This window comes from Mauremys reevesii, linkage group 25, assembly GCF_016161935.1.
Source record: "Mauremys reevesii isolate NIE-2019 linkage group 25, ASM1616193v1, whole genome shotgun sequence".
Taxonomy (NCBI): Eukaryota; Metazoa; Chordata; order Testudines; family Geoemydidae; genus Mauremys; species Mauremys reevesii.
This window is the reverse complement of record NC_052647.1, coordinates 13,882,317-13,907,278: the sequence shown is the minus strand read 5'-3', so window position 1 is coordinate 13,907,278 and position 24,962 is coordinate 13,882,317. Positions and strand designations below refer to the sequence as shown.

At 48.6% G+C, this 24,962-nt stretch overlaps 1 protein-coding gene across 4 annotated transcripts in view; it reads right to left on the bottom strand.

The window, feature by feature from the left end:
- ASIC1 (acid sensing ion channel subunit 1) overlaps window positions 1-24,962 on the bottom strand; it is a 154,895-nt gene that overhangs the window by 93,575 nt on the left and 36,358 nt on the right. For 2 of the 4 annotated variants that reach the window (XM_039514891.1, XM_039514890.1), the window contains exons 7-8: window positions 4,191-4,538; window positions 3,347-3,741 (exon numbers count right to left, since the gene is read on the bottom strand). In XM_039514891.1, the coding sequence (XP_039370825.1) occupies window positions 3,347-3,711 (365 nt within the window). In that variant the 5' untranslated portion in view covers window positions 3,712-3,741; window positions 4,191-4,538. Of the gene's footprint in view, window positions 1-3,346; window positions 3,742-4,190; window positions 4,539-16,295; window positions 16,372-24,962 lie in introns of those variants that run through there. The other 2 variants (XM_039514894.1, XM_039514892.1) reach the window with 2 other exon arrangements.

Here is a 24,962-nt window from a genome sequence, read left to right as displayed (position 1 = left end):
AATGACAACACACCTTGCCCCAAATAGGGTGATCAGCCATGGGAAGGCCTTACCAAGGGCCATAGTGGATTGTCCATCACTGGCAGTGTTTAAATCAAGTCTGGATGTTTTCTAAAAGAGGTGAGGTGAGACTAGATCACAGAGGTCCCTTTTGGCAGGCCATGGACCTGCACAAGACGTGCCAGCTCTGGTGGCTGCCTGTGAGGAGGGGATGGTGGGTGCTGGTGATAGCTGAAGGTGCTGGGGATGCTGACAGCATGGGTGCTGGGGTGGAATAGAAACACGATGATGATGATGAACAAGGATAAGCAGAGGTCAATCATTCACCACTGATACGCAGCCAATCTGCATTTCGTCATAGGAAGCCATGACACTGGGCTAGATGGACCACTGGTCTGACCCAGCATGGCCATTCTTATGTTCTCATGTTGCACCTTTGGGGCAGCATGACAGCTGCCTAACAACAGCCTTGCTAAACAAAAGGCTAGGACAGGAAATGAGGAAGAAAACTACAGCTGACTGAGAAGGGAGGTTGTGGAGAAAGAGGTAGGGATGCTGAACGTAACTATCAGAAACGTAAATGCCCAGGGCACAGGTTTAACCACAGCTCTGACAACCACCAGCATGGGATCTTTTCATGTAATCTGAGCAAGACAGCACAACATCCTTCTATACTGGGGCACCGGCTCAATACTAACTCAGAGGGAAGGCTGCCCTCTATTGAATCACCAGCACCTCTCCCTGGAGTTCTGGAGTGAGCCAGTCTAACCTGGCTTAGCTTGTGCGATCTGACTGGCTGGAAGGAGGTGCTGATACAGCTGCAGGCAAAACAGGTTTTGCCAACCTACTTTAAGGTGCAGCCTGTGTGTGTCTCCATGCCCCCTTCCTTCCCCTCTTATAACTCATTCACTTACTCATCCTAATCGCACAGCCTCTCTTTTATTCAGTAGATAAAAATGTCTTTCCTCTGTTGCCTTGGGTCCAGATCCTGCTCGCATTGTTATGTCAGTGTGAGTTTCCCTGTTGACTTTAGTGGGAGCAGGATGGGCAGGGCCAGCTCCAGGCACCAGCAAAGGAAGCAGGTGCTTGGGGCAGCCAATGGAAAGGGGTGGCATGTCCAGGTCTTCGGCAGCAATTCGGCAGCGGGTCCCTCAGTCTCTCTCTTCCTCTTTGAGCTGCTGCTGAAGTGCCGCCAAAGAGGAAGAGAGGGAGTGAAGGACTGACGCTGAATTGCCGCTGCCAAATGGAGCAGCATGATTGAGCTGCCACCGAAGTGCCACAGGTCAGCTTTATCTTTTTTTTTCCTCACTTCACCACTTGGGGCAGCAAAAAAGCTGGACCCGGCCCTGAGGATGGGGCATTTATTTGCATGTACTAGGATCTGCTTGAACACTGACTGAGGATTCACACAACAGATCGGATAAAATCTGCAGCCACTTTGGGCTTGTCTACACTGTGCAGCAAAGTGCTCTACAGAGGTATTGTTTGGAGAGAGCTCTAACATGTTGTACTCTAACTGCCCCATGTAGATCCTGCTGGCACACTAACATGAACCTTTCAGAGTGCGCTAGCAGGGTCTACACAGAGCAGTTGGAGCACAACACATTGCAGTGCTCTACAAATCACACCCCTGTAGAGCACTTTGTCACACCGTGCAGACAAGCTCTTAAGGTTTCATGTTTGTGCCTATGCCGCACACAGTGGCCACAAGGATCTTCACAGCAATAGCCGGGGTATTACTCCAAAAGCGAAGGCCCATGATATCAGCTCTTAGCAGTACAGGGCCTACGACACACAGCTGAGCAGTTCTGATTCTATCCAACAGAAGGCAATGCTGCACCCGTGTGCACACACCCCCCCCAGTGCCTGTCACGTTCTGCAGTGACATGTGCACAGGGATCATTAGTTTTCATGCGCTCAGGCATATTACAGAGAGCAGTTACAACAGCAGTCAGATCATTCAAAGAGCAGGGGCTGGTGCCAGTTTAGAATGGCCAAGAATTGTCACTGACAAAGGCTGGGGACTGGGCATGGAGCTGCCACCAACACAGCACAGATGCTGGATAACACTGACAAGCCTGGAAGTGGAAAGCAAATGCATTATGGGAAGAACTGATAGTGACCCATGGGCTCTGTACCAACATGGGGAAAATCCACTGGCACATGGACTGAATGTTAATATGGGGAAAGTGCATAAAAGCTCTTGGGTCCCATACTAATGTTTGGCAGAAGCATCTATGGGAGTCCTTTCCTACACAGTGTGGGCGTCCAGGCATTACATCATGGCCACTTCCCCACTGTCCCATCCCCAGCTGGCCAAGGGAGTTTACATCTCCCTAAAGAATAGATAAAAACACTATTGCCATCTCTCCTGCCATCTCCTTGTGGTACCTTGGATCTGCCTGCACATGCCACTCATCCTGTGGACAAAGAGACTTGTCAATATGTGCAGAGCTGTTTTGCTTTCCTGCAACTGACCATCCATGTGGGGTGTGGGGTGCAGGAAAGCAATCCATGCCACACCCTCCCATAACATACCCACCAGGTCTACCAGCCAAGCACCCAGGGTAGCTCTAGCATCTGAGCCTCATCCTGAGGAGCAGTGTGTTAACGGGATCACTTTGGGCCCCTGCTCTCGGTCTTTTCCTTTGTTGGCAGATACCAGGAGGACCCCAGGCCAAATTCATCTGTGGCTGTTGACTTCATTGGAGTTGTGCCCATCCATGCCAGGGCTGTACTCACCCATCATCTCATCTTTCACTTGCATACACACAAAAGAAGTCCCTATTATAGCAGTCATAGCACAGGGCTGCTGAGGCTGCCCACGTTGGTGTGCCCACGTCCCCTCCCCAGCCACTCACACAGGTGGCAGTTCTTTTTTCCCCATGGGAAAGTGCCATTTTCCCAAGTACCAGTGGTGGGGTGGGCATGAATGTGATCAAGATATGGATGTTATCTTAGGCATTCAGGAGCAGACAGGCATGCACTGCAGAGGGAACTGCTTAGATGTAGCATATGGGACTAAATTAGGCCTGAATATTTAAATTAGGCTTGAATATTGGAGCATCATATCTCCATGAACGTATGCAGGGACGTGCACATGCAGTGTGTGCAGGTCCACATGGTACATGGAGCCATGTGTAGCTTATGCAGGTGCACGGATGTATCTCTAGTGCCAGAGTATTGTGTCTGTCAAACACCTAGGTGCAGATGCGCACACAATGCCCTGTTGGTTGTGTGCACAAAGATGTCAGCACATTCAGACGCATGATGCTGTACTGTCCCATCTAGATCAGCAGTGCTGAGTTCATGCAGCACCCTCAGGGCTTGGCTTCCCTGGACCCACCTGTTATTGAGCAGAGCGAGGAGCTCCCCAGCATGGTACAGGTCATTCTTTGTTACACGGCTGAAGCGGAATTCATTGAGGTTGCAGAAAGTGACAGCAGGGAAGGTCAACCTGGTTGTGGCCACTTCATCCAGCTTGGTGACATGAGGGTAGAGGAAGTAGTATTGGATCCTCTCCGTGCAGACATAGGCCAACAGGGCCACAGAGCCCAGGAAGCAGAGAGTCCAGATGATGCGCTTGAAGGAGAACCTCTCATAGGAGATGATGTGGGACAGGCCATGCAGAGTGGAGCTACTGGCAAAGGCCTGGATACTGACTGGATGGCCATTCTCCACCTCCTCCTCGTCCACTTTCAGGTCCATCATAGTCAGGGATGAGATACAGAACGGGCCACTCTATGAAGAACAGAGGAGCCCATTACTCCCAGCATGGACACATGGACAGGCCAGCCTAGATGCTGTTGCTGCTCCCAGGCTAAGGACCTCAGCAGGGACAGCAAAGATGCCATAGCGGGAGAGGCAGTAATGAAAGGTGCATTCCCAGTGGACTCAATATCCCAGGAAATGGAGTGAATGACGGGAACCCTGGAGGGATGCTCCCAGCTGCCTCTGAGGCATTCCATCCCATGCACTGGGTTTTTGAACACAGTCCCTTGTATTTCTACATCACTCCCACCCTGTCTCTGTCACTGTGATGTCCATACACCAAACCTAGTTACCATTCTCCCCCAAACAACTCTTTCACAGGCTTATCAGATCCTCCCCCTTTCCTCCACCTCCCCCCACCACACACACACACAGCACTAGCATGTCAAGAAACAGACCAAAGAAACAAGAATCCAAACCTGAAGGCAGGGTCAGTGTCCAGGGCTGGGTCCACACTGCTCCTGTAAGGCTGGTCCCAGCAGCAAAGAAGAGAGGTCCTTGCACTAGGGTGGACCTCCTTCCACCTCTCGCTGTCTGGATGAGAAGAAGGGAGCGAGGGAGACGCATGCACGGAAGGATATGAGAGTCACAGAGACTGGCAGGTGGAGGAAAACCAGAAAAAGAGGAAGAGAAATAAAAATAATCCTAACCCCTCAGGTATCTTAGGAGGGAAGGTGCGATCCTGTGGAATCTGGGCTGCACCAAGGAGCCTTTTCACTGCAGCTGCTCAGGGAAATCAAAGGAGATCATAGCTGGAAAGGAGGCAGCTGAAGGGAGAGAAGAGCGATTGAGAAAGAGAGCGAGCAAGCGAGCAGGCGTCTGTATCCCTGCCAAACACATGGATACCTCCCCTTGTGGCTATTCAGAAGCTTGTTATTCCTTCAGATGCATAATCCGCATGAATTCATTGTCTCCGTGCTGGTGGGGCCCAAATGGCGAGTGGACGGGTCCTGCAGGGGCTGATGGGGAGCTCAGTGAGAGTAAGCGAGGAAGAGAAAGACAGACCAGGGGAGAGAAGGAGGAGGAGGAGGAGAGCAGCTCTGGAGGTACCGAGGCAGTGATTGCAGTCTGGCTGTGCTGTACTGGCTGGCAGAAGCCGTTGATGCTGATGCTGTGTGCATGTGGATAATGTGTGTGTAAGACACTCTCCCTTCCCCCCTTGCTCTCTTAATCAATGCTCCGCTCCTCTCTGGGCTGATGCTACTGCCTGCCACAACCACACCATGTCCTGGTCAGGGAACAATCCTGCATTGGCTGAGGCATGAATCCGCTGATCTAATAGGTCTTTGCCATACCGTCCCTCCTAGGATTCTCAATCACAATGTTACCAATTCATCCCAAACTCAGTGGCAGAGCCTGGTCTGTAACAGCAGCATTGCTGTGACCAGAGCAGTCTCTATGCTTTTGCCTCTGTTCAGTCTTTGTGATGGATCAGTGAGGCTAGAATAAGGAGGAGCTGAATAGCCACTTGTCTAAGTCCCTCTCTCTCCCCAAGGCTGGCAGGACAATGGTGAATCTCACTGATTTATTTCTATCCTCCGAAACTCTCTGGGCCTGATTCTCTATCCCCTGCACATTGTCTCACCATTTACTCCAGTGCAAAGTGGGTGTAAAACACTACCAAATCCGAATGAATGCGCACGCACATGGCACTTACAGCTTTAAAAGGGAAAGGGCATGGAGTCTCAAACCCTCTTTCTTCCTAGCTCTACAAGTTCAATCATTTCCCAGTCAAGCAATTCCTCTTCTTCCCCGCCCTCTGGCCCAGACCCATTTTTCTATAGTTTGCAGAGCCTTGCAAAATAGTCACAAAAATTCCATCCACAGCTCAAAAACCTGCTAATCTGCCCTGACCATGAGGATGACAACAGAGAAATAAAACCCCAAAGACAGATTTACTTGATCATAAAAAAATAACACATTAGACTTTTCCCCAGATGAGCAGCCAAGTGGAACTCTACAAGGAAGGCAGAGAGGAGGTAGAGGAGGGGACTGGTGGCCCATGATTCCTGGGTTCTCTTTGTACTGACAAAAGTGTTTGGGGCTCTCACAGCTCAACATCTCCATGTACATAACCGTGAAGTTGTGATGCCTTTTGCTTTCCATCCACCGCACCTTTAGATTTTTAAGTTGTCTCTTCTTGCACAGAGCTCAACAGATACTTTGTTCTCCAAACAAAGACTGTTCTCAGACTATTACTGAGAAGACACACACACACTGTGCTCTCTCTCTCAGGGAGACTTGATTTTTGTCTTTTCTAAGGATGCTCTTTTGAGGCATATCCACACCAGGAAAAAAAGGTGTATTTTTAACCACATTACTTAATGTGGTAAAATCTGAGTGTAGACAAAGCACTTGTAGTTTTAACACCTGTTAGTAGGTCATGGTAAATGCTAGGTTCCCCCATAGTCTCTACCTCAACCCAAAAATCACAAATGACTTTGTCTTCATGAGGAGTTTACCCCATGTTAGTTACTACATGTTAGCTACTGTAGGGGAGATAACGCCGTTTCCTAAAGAAGATTCACCCTGAATCTTGGACAGACGGGCCATTGGCTAGCAGGTAGTAATGAGACCAGCATGGCAGAGGCTCTGATTCCTTTTCACCCTGGGAACCTTGGATTAATCCCAGCTGGTTATCTCTCTCCCACTCCTTCCCAGAATCAGGGCTGTCATAACAGGATGACACGAATAGGGAACAGTCAGATGCAAGGGGGTAATGAATGGGAAAGAGGGCTTAACAGGGCTTTCCCAGTTCTAGCGCTGATCTCAATTCCCACATCCTTCAAAGAGAACCAGGAGCAGTGCTCTCCATCCTCCTTCAAATCACCCCTCAAGACCATCATCTTCCATGATACCTATACAGAACTCACCAGCTAGTAGCTGATGGGCTGAGAGGCAACTGGGTATGGCTGAAATGTACCAATATTGCAACTGTCTCCCTCCTCCCTACCCTTCACATCCCTCCTGTCTTCTTTAGACTGTAAGTTCTTCAGGGCAGGGACCATAGTGTGTTTGTGTTTGTCCACTACTCAACACAAAGAGGCACTAACTAGCATTCTGGGTTGCAGCTTCAGTGGAGATACCAGGGGCTAAATGGGCCTTAGAGACAGATCTCCCCTGATACTCAGAGGTGACCTCTTTGTCTAATCCCTGGGGCACATTGGCAGGGAAAGCTTGCCCTGGCAATTCCCAGGCAGCTGCAGTGTCCACAGAGGATTCAGTCTCCAGGGTTGTAAATCAGGAACCTTTCATCAGTGCAAAAGTCACAAGATTTCAAGAAAAATCATATTCTTCTGGCCCATATCCTTGGCTGGTGTAAATCAGCACTGGTCCATTGAGGTCAAGGGGGCTACACTAATTTACACTAGCTGAAGATTTATCTCATAATCTGGACATTTAAGGTTTCAAAGTTTTCAAACCATTCTTCTGTGTTTCTGGTGGAAGGTGGTGTAACTGTTTACAGATGGCACCATCCGTGCCTTTACCTTCCCCTGCTCCACTTTGCACATGGAGCACATTACCTATGCAGGAGAGATGACAGTTACATGCTGATGGCGGTCTCTACATTAAGTTTTCTGATGAAAATTCAGAGGAGAACGCACCAACAGGATAAAATTTTTTCTCCTCTACTCTCCTTCTGGTTTTACTGTCATATTTATTTTTACAAACAAGTCATCCTCTGCTGTATTTTTACTGACAATAAATTCACCAATGGTTGTAAGGAATACAAGCTGAAGAACTTGGGCATGTATTGTTTCAGATATCTGAGTGTGCGTGCAATGCCTATGTGCCCTTTTCCTCTTTTGGGTGGATTCTGAACTGCTCATCTATATGGCACAGGCCCTACATTAGCAGCTAACAGAGAATCTTCTTCATATTAATTAGTCAGTGCCTCTGGTTTTGGAGCAAGAGGACCCACATTCTCTCCCCACTGCTGCCATGAACCTCCAGGGGCCGCAATGATGACTGCTAAACTTTGGGAGTGTTAGGTAGCCATAGGTCCTTCCATCAGCCTGACCAGCCTCTGACTATCCTACAGACCTCACACACAATAAGTGGGACCTTAGTGACATGGGCTGGCTTCGCACTGCATTTCCCTACATAGGGAGGAGGACAATTGTGGCTTTTCCCAGGGAAGTGGAGCTACAAGGATCTTTCTCTATCTGGGGAATTCATACCCTTGCTCAGGGGCGGGGGGGAGGGGGGCATCCTTCCAGAAGGACATCCCCCTTCTGAGGAGAATGCAATCCCTAAGGAGAACAGCAGAGAAAGGTATGGAGAAGCCTAGGCCTTCCTCTGCCACTCCCAGCAGAGGGGAGCAGCTCTAATTGGGCCTCTACCTTCCCCCTGCTCTGCTGCCTTAAGATATCAGGCCTGGTCTTTGAAATGCTTCATGGCCTGGGCCCAAGATAACTAAAAGATCATCTAAAGCTCCAGGATCAAGACTGGGATCAACTACACTCCTCTAGCTTAACAGGGCTCTCATTAATAGGATTAATTATTCTGTCTGTGCAGGAGACAGAACCCTCTCCGGGGGTGGTCCGAGACTATGGGATGAACTTCCCCAAGAACTACGAACCATCCCAAACCTCACCACCTTCCGCTCCAAGTGCAAGGTACATTTCTTTGACCCGGCCTTCTCTAATACAAACACATAGCAACAGGTGTATTTATATTTTTAAAGAAAGCCATGCACTGCCAAAACAAGAGAGACTCCACTGCACATGCTTCTTCCTCTGGGAAGAGGATGAGAGAACAAACTACACATGACAGCTTAATGCACTACTGGAAGGCATCAGATACTACGATGATGAGCACAGTATAGGAAACCTACGTAGAATGGAACCGACCAGAATTCTCTTCAGACTCACAGGCATGCAGAACGGATCCAATTAACAGGAAAGGAGTAATCAAGAAAAGGTGTTAATGTGCCAAACGGTGATTAGGGCTCTTAGCACTGTTCTTAGGAAGTGTGTGTGCGTGCGAGCAGGTGGGGAGGGTGTACTGAGGAAAGGATAAAGGCTTCTGGCTAAAAATGTGCGAGCTAATGAGCGAGACTTCCACAGACATATGGTTCAAATGCCTTCACCCAACAGTAGGGCAGATTGAGACAGGCTCTGGCCCTTGGTTCCATTCCCCACTTGCCTCTCTGGCCATTTAGGCAATTCAGGGCTTGAGTGGGGACCCACATGACCTCACCTCTGAGCTCTGGCCCTACTCTGCCTTTGATGGGAGTGGTAGAGGCCTGTCACCAGGCAGAGCTTCTCCCTGACTCCAAAATAGACACTGTCACATCCAGGCTCTTTCAAGGAGATTTCTCCCTCAATAGAAGTCAGTGAACAAACAGAAAACCAGCCCTTTAACTCAGTCCTTACTTTCAGGTTTCAGTTCCACCCCTCTTAAGAGCCTCTGGCAGCTTCCTAGTTCTGACCAGCTCTGCTCCCTCTCTGGGACAGCAACCTCAGAGCTGTCTCTCTCCCTTGCCTCAGGGGACTCACCACAGACATTAGCTCCACTATGCTGGAGCCTTTCCAGCACAGGCACAGCCTGTCCCAAACAATTCCTCCTCTTCCTGCCCTCCTAGCAGAGGTGTAGCCTGGGCCCTCTTGAATTGGCTGCATTGGATTCACTTGCTCTGCTCCAGGGGAGCTGGGCCTAGTCTATCCATAGGGACCAGCTACCCTGAGACAAGACTCCATAGACATGAGGTGTCTTCTGGGACCCAGCACAATTCTGCTGTGGGCAGGCTAAGGCCTCCCCCCAGAACACCACTCCCCACCTTTATGTGGGCTGGAATCTGTCACAGAAGAGGGAGGTCTCAGACCACCACCCGCATCCTAGCGGAACACTCTGTGTGGGGTAGGGTGATCCCTCCCACCAGTGTCCCATGGCAGTGAGGTGCCCTCCCTCCCCAAAGCCTTTGCTGGGATGGTGTCAGCAGGGGTGCTGCAAAGCAGTGGGTCTGAGCTATTGTCTCAGGCTCTCTGCAGACTCGAGATGTTACTGCATCAGTTACACTCAAGTCACATTTGCAAGGTTACCCTATGCAACTATGAAGGCTAGAAACAGATTTTTTGAAAGGAATGCTTAGATTGTGTCACCATCACTTGATTCAAGGAGCCAGGGCCCCCTATGCACATGCCCATTGTGACTATGCTCTAACATGACCTTGCTTAACAGTTATTCACTCTGAAGAGCTCCTCAAGTGCAGATCCTAAACAATCCCCTCAGTTCACTCCAAATTTCTCCCCAGGTACTCACCCTAAAAATAAATCCTCTCAGTGCTCATCTCACACCATTCCCCAGGCGCTTACCCAAAACAGCTCCTGTCTGAACGCTCTGGGGGACAACACGAAGTGCTCCTCCTGGAGTGCTCATGCAAAAGTTCTCCCTGAGAGTCACAGTACACTTATCCCCAGGTGCTCAACCCAAACCATTTTCCTGGACCTCACCCTAAAGAGCTTTTCAGGTGCTCATATTATACCACTCCACGCTAAAGAATCCTCCTAAACAATTTTGCAGGTGCACAATCTAAGTTGCCTGCCATATCCTCATCCTGTACCACAGCTGGATGCTCACTCTTAACTATTCCTAAATGCTCTCCAGCAATTGCTCCCCAGCAGCACCAGATTAAGACAAGCCCCACATAAGGAGACTTGGTTGTCTGCCCCTGCTCCCACACCATGGCCCTGTCCTGCTTGCAGGAGTAGTGCCAAGGGCCATTCATACAAAAGCTTTCTGCTGGAGGCCCCACCACCACTCCTTTGTGACCCAGCCAGTACACACTTTTCTGAGTGACTGTATCGTGCTGTCTGAAGACTCAGGCAGACACTGCTCCATCCTCTATGCTCAATCATGTCTTCAACAGTGAGGGATAGAAACATAATTTAAAAAGAAAAAAACCTGAGATGCTAATATTATAATATGACTCCAGAAACTGAGGCCCTAGACATGTCCATACTATGACCACTCCCCCAACGAGCTGCCTGCTCCCTGATCTAGCCCTTTGCCCCATTCCTCATTCTCTTAACAAGCTCACATTCTGATGCAGTCCCATTCCTCATTCCCCTACTGAGCTGACAATCTAGTCTATCCAAAACAAAAGTATAAACATTTCCAGCAAATTTACTTAATATAAACTTGATTGCCAAGGGTTGTTGTCATAGTCCTGAATAATTAGCAACTGTTCAAATGAGGAAAACACAGGAACGGAGATGCCTCCCCTCTGTTGCAACCCAGCTCCCAGGACACAGACTGGAAAGAGGAGACATCTGTGTTGAAATATTGCCAACATGCTTGTGGGCAAAAATATCTCTCAAGAGATAGACTCATAGACTTTAAGGTCAGAAGGGACCATTATGATCATCTAGTCTGACCTCCTGCACAATGCAGGCCACAGAATCTCACCCATCCACTTCAATAACAAACCCCTAACCTATGTCTGAGTTACTGAAGTCCTCAAATTGTGGTTTGAAGACCTCAAGCTGCAGAGAATCCTCCAGCAAGTGACCCGTGCCCCATGCTGCAGAGGAAGGCAAAAAACCTCCAGGGCCTCTGCCAATCTGCCCTGGAGGAAAATTCCTTCCCCACCCCAAATATGGGGATCAGTTAAACCCTGAGCATGTGGGCAAGACTCACCAGCCAGCACCCAAGAAAGAATTCTCTGTAGTAACTCAGATCCCATCCCATCACAGACCACTGGGCAAACTTACCTGCTGATAATCAAAGATCAGTTGCCAAATTAATTGCCAGAATTAGGCTAGCCCATCATACCATCCCCTCCATAAACTTTTCAAGCTTAGTCTTGAAGCCAGATAGATCTTTTGCCAACACTACTCCCCTTGGAAGGCTGTTCCAGAACTTCACTCCTCTAATGGTTAGAAACCTTCATCTAATTTCAGTAACCACTGTTCTAGACAGAGAGCAAGTGAAGTGGGATCCGGGAACCCAGGCTGGGCCCTGGACAGGTTCCACTCATGCTGGGAAGCCTCTTCCATTCCTGAACTGCTGGACCTACAGAAGTCAAGAGAGGCCCTGTGAGGGAGATGCTACAGAGATATTGAAACAAGCCTTCCTCCCAGGAATTCTCTCATAGGTTTACTACCCCAAGGCCACTCCGCCAGTGAGAGTAGTATCAGGCAGTGGTGAGCTGGAGCCGGTTCCCACAGGCTCGCGGGAACCGGTTGTTAAATTTAGAAGCCCTTTTAGAACCTGTTGTCCCAGTCCTAAAAAGGCTTTTAAATTTAACAAAATCTGTGGCAGCTCCCTGCCCTGCCCCTGGGCCCAGATCACCTAGCTCCACCTCCTTCGCTGATGCTCCCCCGGCTTCTCCTCCCCCTCCCCTGCTTCCTGCGAGTCAGCTGATTCGTGGGAAGCAGGGCTTTCTGCAGGTGAACTGGGGCGGGGATGGGGCGTGAGGAGGGCTCCAGGCGCCGCGCAGCCCGACTCTGGCCACACGGCGCAGCTCCCGGCCCAGGCCCCGACTCTGGCTCCGGGCCAGGCCCCAGGCCCTACTCTGGCCGCGCGGCTCCGGCTTGGGCTGGGCACCGACTGCGGCCACGCGGCGCGGCTCCGGCCCGGGCCCCATCCCAGGCCCTGACTCCGGCCACGTGGTGCGGCTCCGGTCCCATCTGGGCCCCGACTCTGGTGCCCAGCCCCAACTCCAGCTACACGGCGTGGCTCCGGCCCGGCCCGGCCCCGGTAAGAGGCCGGGGTTGGGAGGGTTGGATAAGGCAGGGACATGGACAGGGAGCGGGGGGGGGGGGGGGTTGGATGGGGCAGATGCTCTTGCGGGGCGGTCAGGGGATGGTGAAGGGGGGGTTGGGTAGACACTGCGTGGGAGTTCTGGGGGTCTGTTGGGGTGTTGGCGGATGGGGTCAGGGCAGTCAGGGGACAGGGAGCAGGGCGAGTTGGGCAGGGGGTAGAGTCCTGGGGGGCAGTTAGGGTTGGGGGTTTCAGGAAGGAGTGGTCAGAGGACAAGGGGGGGGGGTTATGGGTTGCAGTTTCTGAGGGGGGCAGTCGGGGGCAGGACATGGGTGGGAGGTGTACTCACTGGGTGGTTCCCTACCGGGTCTTCGGCGGCGGGTCCTTCACCTGCTGGAGCCATGCCGCCGAAGACCCGATAGGGAACCGGTTCCTAAGATTTTGGCAGCTCATCACTGGTAGCAGGTGCTAATGCAGAGCAGATAGGCACAACATGGGGCTGTAAACACTAGTGACCTGCCTGCACTTGCTCTCCCAGAACTGTTTTTTTGGATACATTTCCCAGTCTAGTGTATTGAAGGCCAAGGGGGCTGTAGTAGGCTCATGCTTATCCAAGAGTAACATAATGGTCCAGTGTGTTCCCCATAAGAATGTAAGAACCTACTACTGCAAATACACCTCTACCCCGATATAACACTGTCCTTGGGAGCCAAAATTTTTTACTGCATTATAGGTGAAACAGTGTTATATTGAACTTGCTTTGATACACCAGAGCGCACAGCGCCCCCCCCCCCCCCCCCGGAGTGCTGCTTTACCGCATTATATCCAAATTTGTGTTATATCGGATCATGTTGTAGAGGTGTAGTTAACATAGTCACTCCTTCAGCGTAGGGGTAGCACCCCCTGCTTTTAGCACTGGAGGCAAAGGGTTCAAGCCCTGCTGAGGACCCAGGGTGGTTACAAACCAGCAGTGAAATTTAGGCTGTCAACAAAGCAGAGGGGTGCCCACCTGACTTCATGCCTTTGCAAAATGGCTTGGTGTTCAGGTGCCACTTTCCCCTAGGATGAGATGTTCTGCTTTCATTAAGCAGAAGCTAAGGGCACCTGCTGAGTCTGACTGAAGAAACATGAGCCGAGTTTTCTTTCAATCTCCTTTTTAAACAAACAGCACCAGAGTTTTCACTACTTAAAAAAAAAAAAAAGGATGGTTTCAATTTCCAAAGAGGTTGGGATGTGATGTGGGCCTGAGGAGAAAGGACAGGGATCCTTCTTCCGAGGGGCGACAGACCAGGCCAGCTGTCCAAATGCTATGCCAACATCCAGGGAAATATTTTCCCGGAGGAAGTATTGGCAGGGGCAGTGCCCACGCTGGGAAGGTCTAGCTCACTCAGCTGCAGTCAGCATGCATTAGGGTCAAGAGCCAGAGAGAAAAATTAAAGAGAAAAAGGAGAACAGAGAACAAGAAGTGACAAAGGGGACAAGAAAGAGAAAGAATAAGAAAGAAGAATGATCAAGATACAGAGGGAAAGGAAAAAGAACAAAGAGCACTAGCAAGAGCCACAAAATCAGAAAGAAGAAGAGAAAGGAGATGAGAAAATGCAAGGAGAGATAAAGCAGGCTTGCAAGGAGGGATCTGTGAGACGTAATAGAGACAGAGGAAAGGAAGAGACAGAGAGAACCTGAACAGAAGAGAGATGACAGGAAAGAGTGGAAGATTTAAAGAGAAAGTGACAGAAAGAGGAGGGGGTTGCTTCCACTCAGTGGAGATGACAAACTGTCAGCGGTGATTGGTGCCATCCACAGACACGTAAATTATCTGGGCACCTGCAGTTCCTGCCTCATGGGCATCTTGGGGTAATTTGGAACTTGCTCTGCTCATGCCATCACCCCATCACTTCTGGGTCTCATGAGTCATGCACTCAGTAGCCACAAATCTCCCTCTCTGCAGCTCAGTGACTCTGGCCCAAGCAGAGCACGAAGCAGATCGTGGGTCACTTGCCTGCTGTCCATGTAACAAGAACAAGCCAACTGGGGAACTGGGATTTAGATTAAATTTTACAAAAAACTTCCTAACTGTAAGAACACTGGGACAATGGACAACCTCGGGAGGTTGTGAAAGCTTCTTCACTGGAGGTTTTCAAAAGGAGGCTGGATAGCTATCGGTCTTGGATGATTTAAACACAACAAATCCTGCATCTTGCCAATGTGTTACAGTAGAAGACCTTTGTGGTCCCTTCTAACTTTATGATTTTGCACCTCACTTCCCCCCAATCTCCATGCAACTCTGTCAAAAACACTTTGTGATCAGCCAAATTAAAGGCTGATCCACAGGATGATGAGAGGCTGGTGGGAATATAACTCAAATCTCGGTGGCTGTGGTTTTACATCCCTGCCTAAAGCATCAAGTTCACCTGTGCTGCTTCCATGCCATTGCAGAGGCTGGGGCAGCAATACTTCCATGCCACCCCACCCAATCATCTGAACCTCTCTGCAGACTTAGCTACTTCAAGGGAGAGGAACACCCAACAGTGCTTCCATCCTGGGCAACTTTGCAAAGCTAAGCAGCCCGGTGAGGGATCTCTGATCAAAGTTAAAGTGCAGGATTCCCCTAATGAGTTTCCATAGTGCCGGCACAGAGGAAGATACCTCTGTACAGCCTTTGTGTTGTGTGTGCCTAGTGCCCCTCACCAATGCACCCATTGCATGCTAGGCATGCTGCATATACAATCTCTGCAGGTCCTGTGTTTGGAGTCTCCATGCATTGCAGGACCCTAGGAACAACAGTTGAGCTATATCATAACATTGAACTAGATTATTATGTTGCACCTACACCTGGCACTTGTATTGTCCAACTATTAGGGATTCAGTGCACTACCCACACCACTGCTGGTCCTGGAGTTTTTCAGTTATCTTTGTGTGCTCAATCCTGCAAGGAGCTGCATGTCCTCAATTCCTAATGAAGCCCTTTGGAGCAGAGTCAGACCCTTGATTAGTTCCCTAAATTGTATGAGAAGAACCTTAGAAGGGGAAAACAAAGTTACTTCAGGCAGCCAGCAGGTGGCAGCACAAACAGCATAGTACAGTACTACATCCAGTCCACAGAATGCAACACCATGCTCCTTTGCCCTGCGTTCAATATTGCTCATCTCCTGAACATGAGGAAAATACAGGCTGTTCTCCCTTGCTGCAGTGCTCAAATCACTAGGCATTAGGTGCCAGACCAGGCATAATCAATTAAAAAGAGCTAGATGTTTGGTAGAAGTCTATTGTGTTAGGAGCGGGTCATTTGATAAAGGGTCCCTGCCTCCTCTACCCTGTCATGCACAGACTCCCAATCAGCCTCTGTGGCCCACTAACTCTTTTGCCTCCCTACTGAGATGGCTAGCAAGGACAACAATTGTGTCAGGGATACCACTGCCTGCAAATGGCCTACGATCCTCCAATTTGTTCCATATGTGAGGCCACCAAACAAGCAGCAGACAGTGACACCTTTTACAGCCTGGCTTTCTCTCTCACACCAGTGGGAATCAGGGGTTGCTCCATTGAAGTTACACTGGTGTGAGAGGACAATCAGTCCCCTTATTTCTATATGCCTGAGCTGGATTCAGTTGGTTGTTCCAATGCTGAAATGCTCCATACCCTATCACCCAAGCCATCAGCCATCCTCACTGCCCCTTTCGTACTCTCAGCCAATACTTGGCTTCCTGCCTTATGAGTTGTCTCTTCAGCTCTTTGGGACGCCACATATCTAGCTTTAATGGCTGCATCTCAGTTTTGATGGGGACTCCCCTGTAAGCCTTAACAGCAATTCCACATACCTCCAGGGCTACTGTGGCTCTGTCATAGCAAATTGCTGCACTGGAGACATCCATGCTGCACTGTCACAGAACACTGGGTCATGGTGGTGTGATAGTGCAACAACCAGGCAGAGTGAACCACCGTCTGTCTCAGGAAACAACTTTTCGTAGCAGCCCATAAACCATGCACTTTTTTAAAAAACATTATTTCCTTAGACTAGGCAGCCCCCTGCTTGCAAATTGCTTCTTTATCTGGAACCACAGTCCATCTGTCGTATCCGAGGCAATTTAATTCGTATTGGTCTATTAAGTACTGCAGTCGCTAGAGGTGCTTTGGTGGTGCTGTGCAATGCAGCTCTGTAATTCCTTAGAAGCTAGTAAAAGCTCTCATTTTTACAGGGCTGTTCTTCCACCCTAACAATCTAAGACACTTTCTTAAGCATTCCCATAAACTGTGTGACCCCTGTGGCCACACAAGGCCGAAGATAGAGGGTCACTTAAATGCCAGCTATTCAGAACAGAGTCCTCATTGTTCACTGCTGGGAGATTTAGAGTCTTTGCAGCAATGGGGGTTGCAAATGGCAGCAATGTCTGGTCAAGTTTGGGTTTTTATCCATTAAGATGCAGGGACTGTTATGGCTTTTGATGCCAGAAAACAAGCGAAATCACCCACGCTCATGTAGTTGTCAGGAAGCAAAAGCCTGAAGTCTGGCTAGGTCATGGGTCCATCCCTCCCTACTGTGGAAGTGACAGAAGTGACACCAGGGATGACTATGGCCCATATTGGCCACATCTACACTAGAAACCTCACCTGTTTGTGACCAACTTGGTTGCTTTGGATAGGCTGAAGTACAAAAGATTCAAGATGCTGGTCACATTAGCTATGCCAAATTATGTTAAGGTCAGCTGGGGGCATTGCCTGCTACAGAACTGGCACTTTGCTAGACTGACTCAGCTGCAATACCCTCTAGTACACATCACACAATCCAGAGCCCAGCCTCCAGGAGCACGGTCTGGGAGACTTGTCAAAAGCCATTGTGGGACACCTAAGGGAATGGTTACTGCAGTGTACTCTCACCTCTTTAGAGATTGCATGCGGTGCAGAAATTGAGTCTTGGTAAACAGAGGGTCAGATCAACAACACAGATCAACACATCTGTATACAAAGATTAACACAGTGTTCTGCCTGTATACACCCAGCCCTACACACACACACACGTAGGGTACACGTGTGTGTATGTGCTACCTGATCCACAGCCTGAAGCCAATGGGAGTCTTTCCAGTTCGCTGAATGGGCTTGGATCAGACCCAATGTGTGTACACATGCATGTGCACACACTGTTTGGAAACTGCCCTGCTAGTGCCCCAGCAAGCTCTGGATGCTGCATGATAATGAGAGAATTTAGCATTTATATAGCTTCAAACATGTAACACTCACAGTACATGGCACATGCCCTGTATCAGCATGATGCACAGAACCCCAGATGTATTTGTGCTGCAGAGCTGGCTAAGGTGGTGATCGCCCTTGTACTATGTCTGTCTTTGGAGTTGGTGCTCCCGGGTATGTGCTCTGATCCCACCACTTCTGGGTGCATGCTCCATAGTATTTCATCAACAGGTTTTTTTTGAGATACGCCCCTCCTATCACCATTTTGGGAGGGGGTGAATTTTGTACCCATCCATGCCCCATTTTGGGAAGTTCCTCTCCCCATGTCTCAGCTTTCCAGTGCATATTCTTTAGCCCCTCATGCCATCTTTCTAGGGTGCAGGTTCCCATTCATGCCACCCCTTTTTTAGATGTACACCCTCCACTCCTACTTTGAGGAGAGCTGCTCCATCTCCCCACTGGCATTTTAAGTAGTGCTATCAATTCCAGATTAAAAACAGAGAAAAAAACAGGCTCCCTCACACGAGGGCTGAGTGACATGTAAAATGTCTCATTTGAGGATGCTCCCTGCTAATGGATTGCAAATTGCTTCAATCAGCTCCAATATTACAGATTGCTTGTCTGAAATTGCTGTAAGGAGCTCATTCCGGGGGCCAAATGCACTTCCCATCTTGGGGAAATAACCATCACAGAGTAGCAATAGTAAGTTGTATGCAAATGAGGCACTGACATAGGCCTCACTGGGGCTTTAGACACATCCCCTTCATCTCCAGCTAGGGGCTGCTTGGGGACACACACTCTCTCTCACTGCAGTACTGGGCTTGGATATCGGTTACAGATTACAAAGCCAATTGCTGTGACAGCTGCATAATTCCACAGTAAATGTAACAAAGCGGCCCTCCTGGACTCAGAGAACATCGTCACCATTTAATCAGCTGAAGGCACTTTTAAAATCTCACACTGGGGTTGCAGTGGGACAGCTGAGCTAAAAGGGGACGAGGGTGAAGATTTGGATTTTTGTTGCATCACATTGCCTGCTTGCCTCCCACTGCACAGCAGTAGCAGCCCCAGGGATTTCTGGGTAACAGAGACAAGGGCATTGGGTCCAGGCAGAGTTGAAGGGCTGTGATTAACCACCTGCCTGCGGCATACCCAGCTGCTTGTCAGACAAGAGGCAATAGGTACTTGAATAGGGCTAAAGGTCAATGGTTTAATGGGGCTACTGCTTTCTATTCAATAGGCAGGTGGGTGCAGCAGCCTTGGTACAAAATCACCTCTGTGTCAAACAGCTGACAAGTAGAAATAATTAGACCAGCCAATAACAATTAAATCCAGTTAGCAAGTGGAGACAATCAGAAGGTGCAAGGGTGCAGGAGGGAAGCAGAGATGAAGACCGTGTCTGTACTTACAAACCACTGGATGGGCACCTTCATCATGCAGTATCTGTACTATGTTTCACAGCCATCCAGATGTTCTGCATGCATTGGTCATAATGATTGGTTGTAATACCCAGGACAAGGTCTTGAGCTCAGGCCTGACTGAACTGGTGCCATCTACAGTGGTTTCTTCCCAACATGATGCATGTGATGGACACATGCACTGGAGCATTAGTCCCCTCAATACTATCCCACAATGCAGTGGCTTGCACTTCTACCCAGAAGCCAGTTCCCAGCACAGTCTTTATGTTACAGGAGGTAAAAGTGCATCTACTGCATATTTCAGGGATCTGAAGATAGGCAGGGGGCCTTGTTAAACCTCCCCCTACCATTTCACATAGGCTGCTGGGCATCATAGATCTTCATGAATATGAAAGGACAAAGGAAATGCAGCCAAGGCAACAATTTACACCAGAAGTCCAGACCATTTACCTGTATTGACTCCAATGAAGAAACTGCCCTTCTTGATATTACTCTAATATTATATAAGAATACTACTAGCAATGTGATTTCTTACCCATGTGGCAGACACCTGGTAATATGTCCACCCAGCCTTGGATACAATCTACCCTGGCTGCCCCCCTCCAATTCACACTCCCCCAGAGAAAGGGGAAGGAGAGAAGGACCTACAACAGAGGTTAGAGCTGCTCTTGGAACAGAGGAGGCAGTAGCTGTAATGGTTAGAGAAAGAGTCTGGCTATCAGGACTTCTGGATGAGAACATTATGAATTATCTGCTGGAAGCCAGAGCTGATGCATCTTGTTGAGACTAACGAGGCTATTGGCAGAGCCATATTTCTTGCAATTTCTGGTTCTGGCAGAGGTGGAGTGTTTGTTATTATCTCAGTTATAGAGAGCCTTGGCAAGCCTCATACAAAGCGCACTTACACTTGCTATTATCTTTTAAAAAGTAGTCCCTGACCACAGTGCCTAACCACTGAGTCCTAGATTTTCAAGTATTTCTTTTCTATCTAAATATTAAATGGGGTCCATAGCCTGTAATTAAAGCTTTAAGGTTTTTTTTTTTTTATTTAACAATATCTTAGTGAAAGTGAATCAGCAAGGTTTACATAGACACAACAGGTCAAATTCACGGAGGTCAGTGGAGCTGCATCTGCTTAGCTGCAGGGCTGACTTTTACTATTATTTGTATTACGGTAGCACCTATCTACCCCAACTCAAATCAAGGCCCCATTGTGCTAGATGCTGTACATACATAAAGAAACAGACCTGCTCTGAAGAGCTTACAAACTAGCTAGACAAGATAGTAACAAAAACCGAGGCAGAGAGAATTTCAGTGATTTTGCCAGACAGGGAATGTGTGACAGCCAGGAATTGAATGCACATCACCTGAATCCCAGGCCAGTACCTTAAAAGCAAGGAAGGCCTTGTGGTTATGTTTAACTTTTAATATTATTTTGAATGTGGCAGGATTAACAGTGCAATGGGCACTTCCCTGACACAGGTGGAAACACAGTCCCTTCCTCAAAGGCCATCCAAGCTAGGAAGACAGTCAGATGAAGGGTGAAGGAAAGGAGTGTAATATACAAGTAAAGTGATCAGCATAAGTAAAGGCACATGACATTGTTAACTTATTAAATTGCCTTCCTTGCACAATTCACCCTTTGGGCGTTTCTTCCACATCAGTTGTAATATTCTTATGAAACTGAGACCGCTTGGGCTGACAGTGGCACTACTGCTAACCACTGAGATTCTGGAAGTCTTGCAATATTTATTTGTTTTTTTGTTTAAAAAGGTTCACATGATTTTTCTGATTTCTGTTTTCAGACTCACAAAGTTTTGCCCTTATTCAAAATTGCCACCATTTCCCATGGCACAGACTGCCCTCAGCAAGATGGTCACTATTTCCCTACAATCTTTTCAGGTGAAAGTGAGGCTCCTCCCTCAGGAATGCTCAGTCCACACTCTAGATCCTCTTTCCATAGCGGCCTCCTCCCACCTCCTTGACATTCAGGTGCAGTAACGAGTCATTTGCCTCAGCGAGTCAGCACTTACCAGTACCCAGGGCCGGTGCTTCCATTAGGCGACCCTAGGTGGTCGCCTAGGGTGCCAGGATTCGGGGGGTGGCATTTGTGCGCTCCCCAAGGGGTGTACGAGAGCTTCCGGTTCCGCTCCCGTCGCACCGCCGAAGAAGGACCTTCTGCCAACGTGCCGCGGAAAACAGCAGCAGGCAATTGAGCAGCTCAATGACTGCCGCTGTCGCCTGCGGCATTTCGGTGGAGGGTCCTTCTTCGGCGGCGCAATGGGAGTGGAACCGGAAGCTCCCGCGTGCCCCATGAGGAGCGCACAAAATGCCGCCCCCCGAATTCTGTGTAGGGCGCCAGAAACCCTGGCGCCGCTCCTGCCAGTACCCACTTAGCCCTTTCCCAGCAGGCCCTGCACCTGCTAATGGTGGCACTCACCTGTGTCATAGCACATAATTTCTGCTCCCTGACAGGATGATTTCATGTAGAGTTTTCAAGATGGCCACACAAACACTTGCAGCATGAATACTCGTGCAAATATGTATTCATATGAGTATTTGTGCAACAAGACTTCCCTTATCAACCTTCCTGGCCACACAATAGCAGATCTTAAGGTGGCCATCCTGCAGCAAAAAAACTTCAGGACCAGACTTCAAAGAGAAACTGCTGAGCTTCAGTTCATCTGCAAATTTGACACCATCAGCTCAGGATTAAACAAAGACTGTGAATGGCTTGCCAACTACAGAACCAGTTTCTCCTCCCTTGGTTTTCACACCTCAACTGCTAGAACAGGGCCTCATCCTCCCTGATTGAACTAACCTCGTTATCTCTAGCTTGCTTCTTGCTTGCATATATATACCTGCCCCTAGAAATTTCCACTATTTGCATCCGACGAAGTGGGTATTCACCCACGAAAGCTCATGCTGCAAAACGTCTGTTAGTCTATAAGGTGCCACAGGATTCTTTGCTGCTTTTACAGATCCAGACTAACACGGCTCCCCTCTGATACTTATACAAATGTTCATAAAAAACAAACAAAAGAGTTGCTAGTACTAGAGTGAACATGTGTGTTGTAGTCAAACAAATGACTGCAACTTCTGTCACTCACCCTAGATCTCCATATTAATAAGGAAAGGAATGCTCTGGCTGCACACTGAGCCCAATCAGCAAAAATCCCCAAACAAGTCACTTCTCCAGAGCAGAATCTTTTAGAGTCTGAATATTCCCCAACAGGAGCTCTGCACGCTAGGGAGACCAGATGGAAATTAAGCTCTTGATGGGAGGAACATTGCATTAATTCAGTTGTCAGGCTGCATCTAAAAGAATCATGTGCAGAATATGGAGGTAGTAACAAAGGCTGCAGTGGGAGCTGGCTGGTTGGGTGGTCTAGGGAGAACATTTTGGTAGTTTAAGTTCAACATGGGGTCAGCAGCCAAAATCTTGAGTTTGGCTAGTCCCCAAAATCCAGCTAAAAGCCCCAGCACTCTTGACTTCTAAAGGAATCTGAACTCCAGAGTCAGATCCCTATTTTGCAGAGAGCCAGAGTGGGCTGAACAACCTAGACATGATGGGAGGGAGCGAATGAGAATGGAAACCTGAATGTCACTGCAGAGTACTGTCTCCTGGATTGGACCCATAACTGGAGGCTATTCAGAGTGCTGACCTAATTGTGTGGCTTTGGGCCTCCCCATATCTGAAATCATCATGTTCCCGACTGTCTCCTTCTACCACCAGAGCTTGGCCCACATTAGTCAACTTCTCTGAAGCTTATGAGGCTGGGTGCCTGAATCTGGGCTCCATTTGGGACAGGTTTTCATGAAGGGAGGGCAGAAAGTCACAGGTGGGCCCGAGTGGCCATGTTCAGACTAAAATTCAGAGTGCCCCAATGTTCCAGAAGTTGTGGGAGTTTGAACCTTGTGTTCTGTTTCTGGCCCATTTTCACTGAAATCAAGAGGAACTGGGGATGTGAAATCCCCAAGGAATCAATACATGGAAATTGTCAGAAATAGGAAAACTGGGCTTGTTTCATCCCCAGAATTCCAGACCTCAGAAACTGTCAAAAATGCCTATTCTATTAATCCCAGTGCAGAAAAGCTTGGGTAGAGATGGGCCACAGTCCAAATGGTTAATGCACCTGTTATTGCTTTATTATACACTATTATTTAATATCAGCGCTTCAATAGGGGCTGGAAATCCCTTTATAGCTTGTGTAAATATTTTATACTTGTTACTGTAAATAGAAAAGCTTAAGAACAGGCAGAGGAGGGGATGGGAGTTGGGCTCTGGGATTGCAATATAAAGAGCACAGCATGTGGATACAGATAATTCTATCTGCCTGCATCAGCTGCCAGTGCTCCCCACAACAGAAACGGAAAGAGGTTTCAGTTGGTTTTTCCTGACAGCATACAGAAGAGAAAGAGAGAGGAAGGAAGAACGGGACAGCCAGGCCCTGGGGAGCTTATCCAAGAGCTCCTGGGCTTCACTGGAGTCTGGGTGGCTAAAAGCTGGTCTACACAGCTTCTACACCCCTTTAAACCAGTAAACTGATCTAGTTAAAGTGGTACAGCCCCTAGAGTGTAAAGGTGCTTATATTAGTACAGCTTATTCCCCTAAGTATAGGGGCGAGGGGTATAAACACCTTGATACGGGTATAATTGCATCCATCCTAGGGGGCTGTACCACCTTAACTATTAGTTTATATACTGATACAGCACTACAAAAACCATGCAGAAAAGTTCTTTGGGACACAGAGGATTTCATTTAATCACCTGTTCAAATCCAGACCACATCAATAGCGACTGAAAGCCGTTCCTGCCCAATTCCTGGTCAGTGGCCCTTTTGTGAAACAAGTTGGAAGCGTCTCAGTCCAGCTCCAAGTGGGACAGGTGCCTACATCATAAAAAAAAGCCTCCAACAAAATTCTATGTCCCCCTGTTAACAACTGCAACAAAGAGGCATCCAAGGCAGGACTGAGATGCATGGATAGAATGGTGCGGAGGGCAGGCTTGCTACCCATACTGCACCCATGTTATGGGTGAAGACAGACCTTCAAATTCTGGGGCCATCTAGCCAGCAGTACCTGCCATCAGCATCTTAAAAAACCAACAGCAACCCCAAGAGCAGCATGAGGTGCATACAGAGATAACATCCAGTATCCTCAGGGAGGGAAATATAGCTGATGTAACTGTAATTTGCAGTATCTCCTCCCAGAAAGTAAACAATGGCATCTCCAAAGGGGATATTTCCCCAGCCTTGTGAATCCAGGGCAGGGGATTATAGTATCCTACATAAAAGTACCACCCCTCGCCTGGTATCTGAGAATACAGATTGCAGCTGGTTTTTCACTTCCCACATGAATGTGATCTCAGGGCATGAAGTGAAGGGGAAAACCTCATAACAAACAGAAACAAACAACAGGCCCAAGGGCCCTTTTATGCCTATGTTTGCAAAGCGGAGCAGGCTGTGATGCCGCTGGGGTCTTTAGCATATTAAAAACCAGGCTCCAAAACCTGTAAATAAGTGAAGGGATTTGCAAGTTTGCAGGATCGCATGGTGGGGTGCTGAAATCCTGTAAATGTGATGGGATCAAATCCCTCAGCTGAGGCTCCACATAACTCTTCCCCCACCCAAAGTATGTTCCTTTCAGCTGAAACTCCCCTAGGGTCTCCACGGTTGGAAAGAGGCTGCAGTTTAAGACACCAAGGGAAGCTGGGATGGGAATCGGGATGGGATGGAATGAGCTACTTTCAGTGGCTTAAATCACAATAATAATTTAGTGCTTTCAGGTAGCTTTCCTGTGAGGATCTCAAATACTTGAAATACAAACTCACAACCTCCCTAGGGGAGCAGGTAACAGATATATCAAAATATAGGGATTGCTT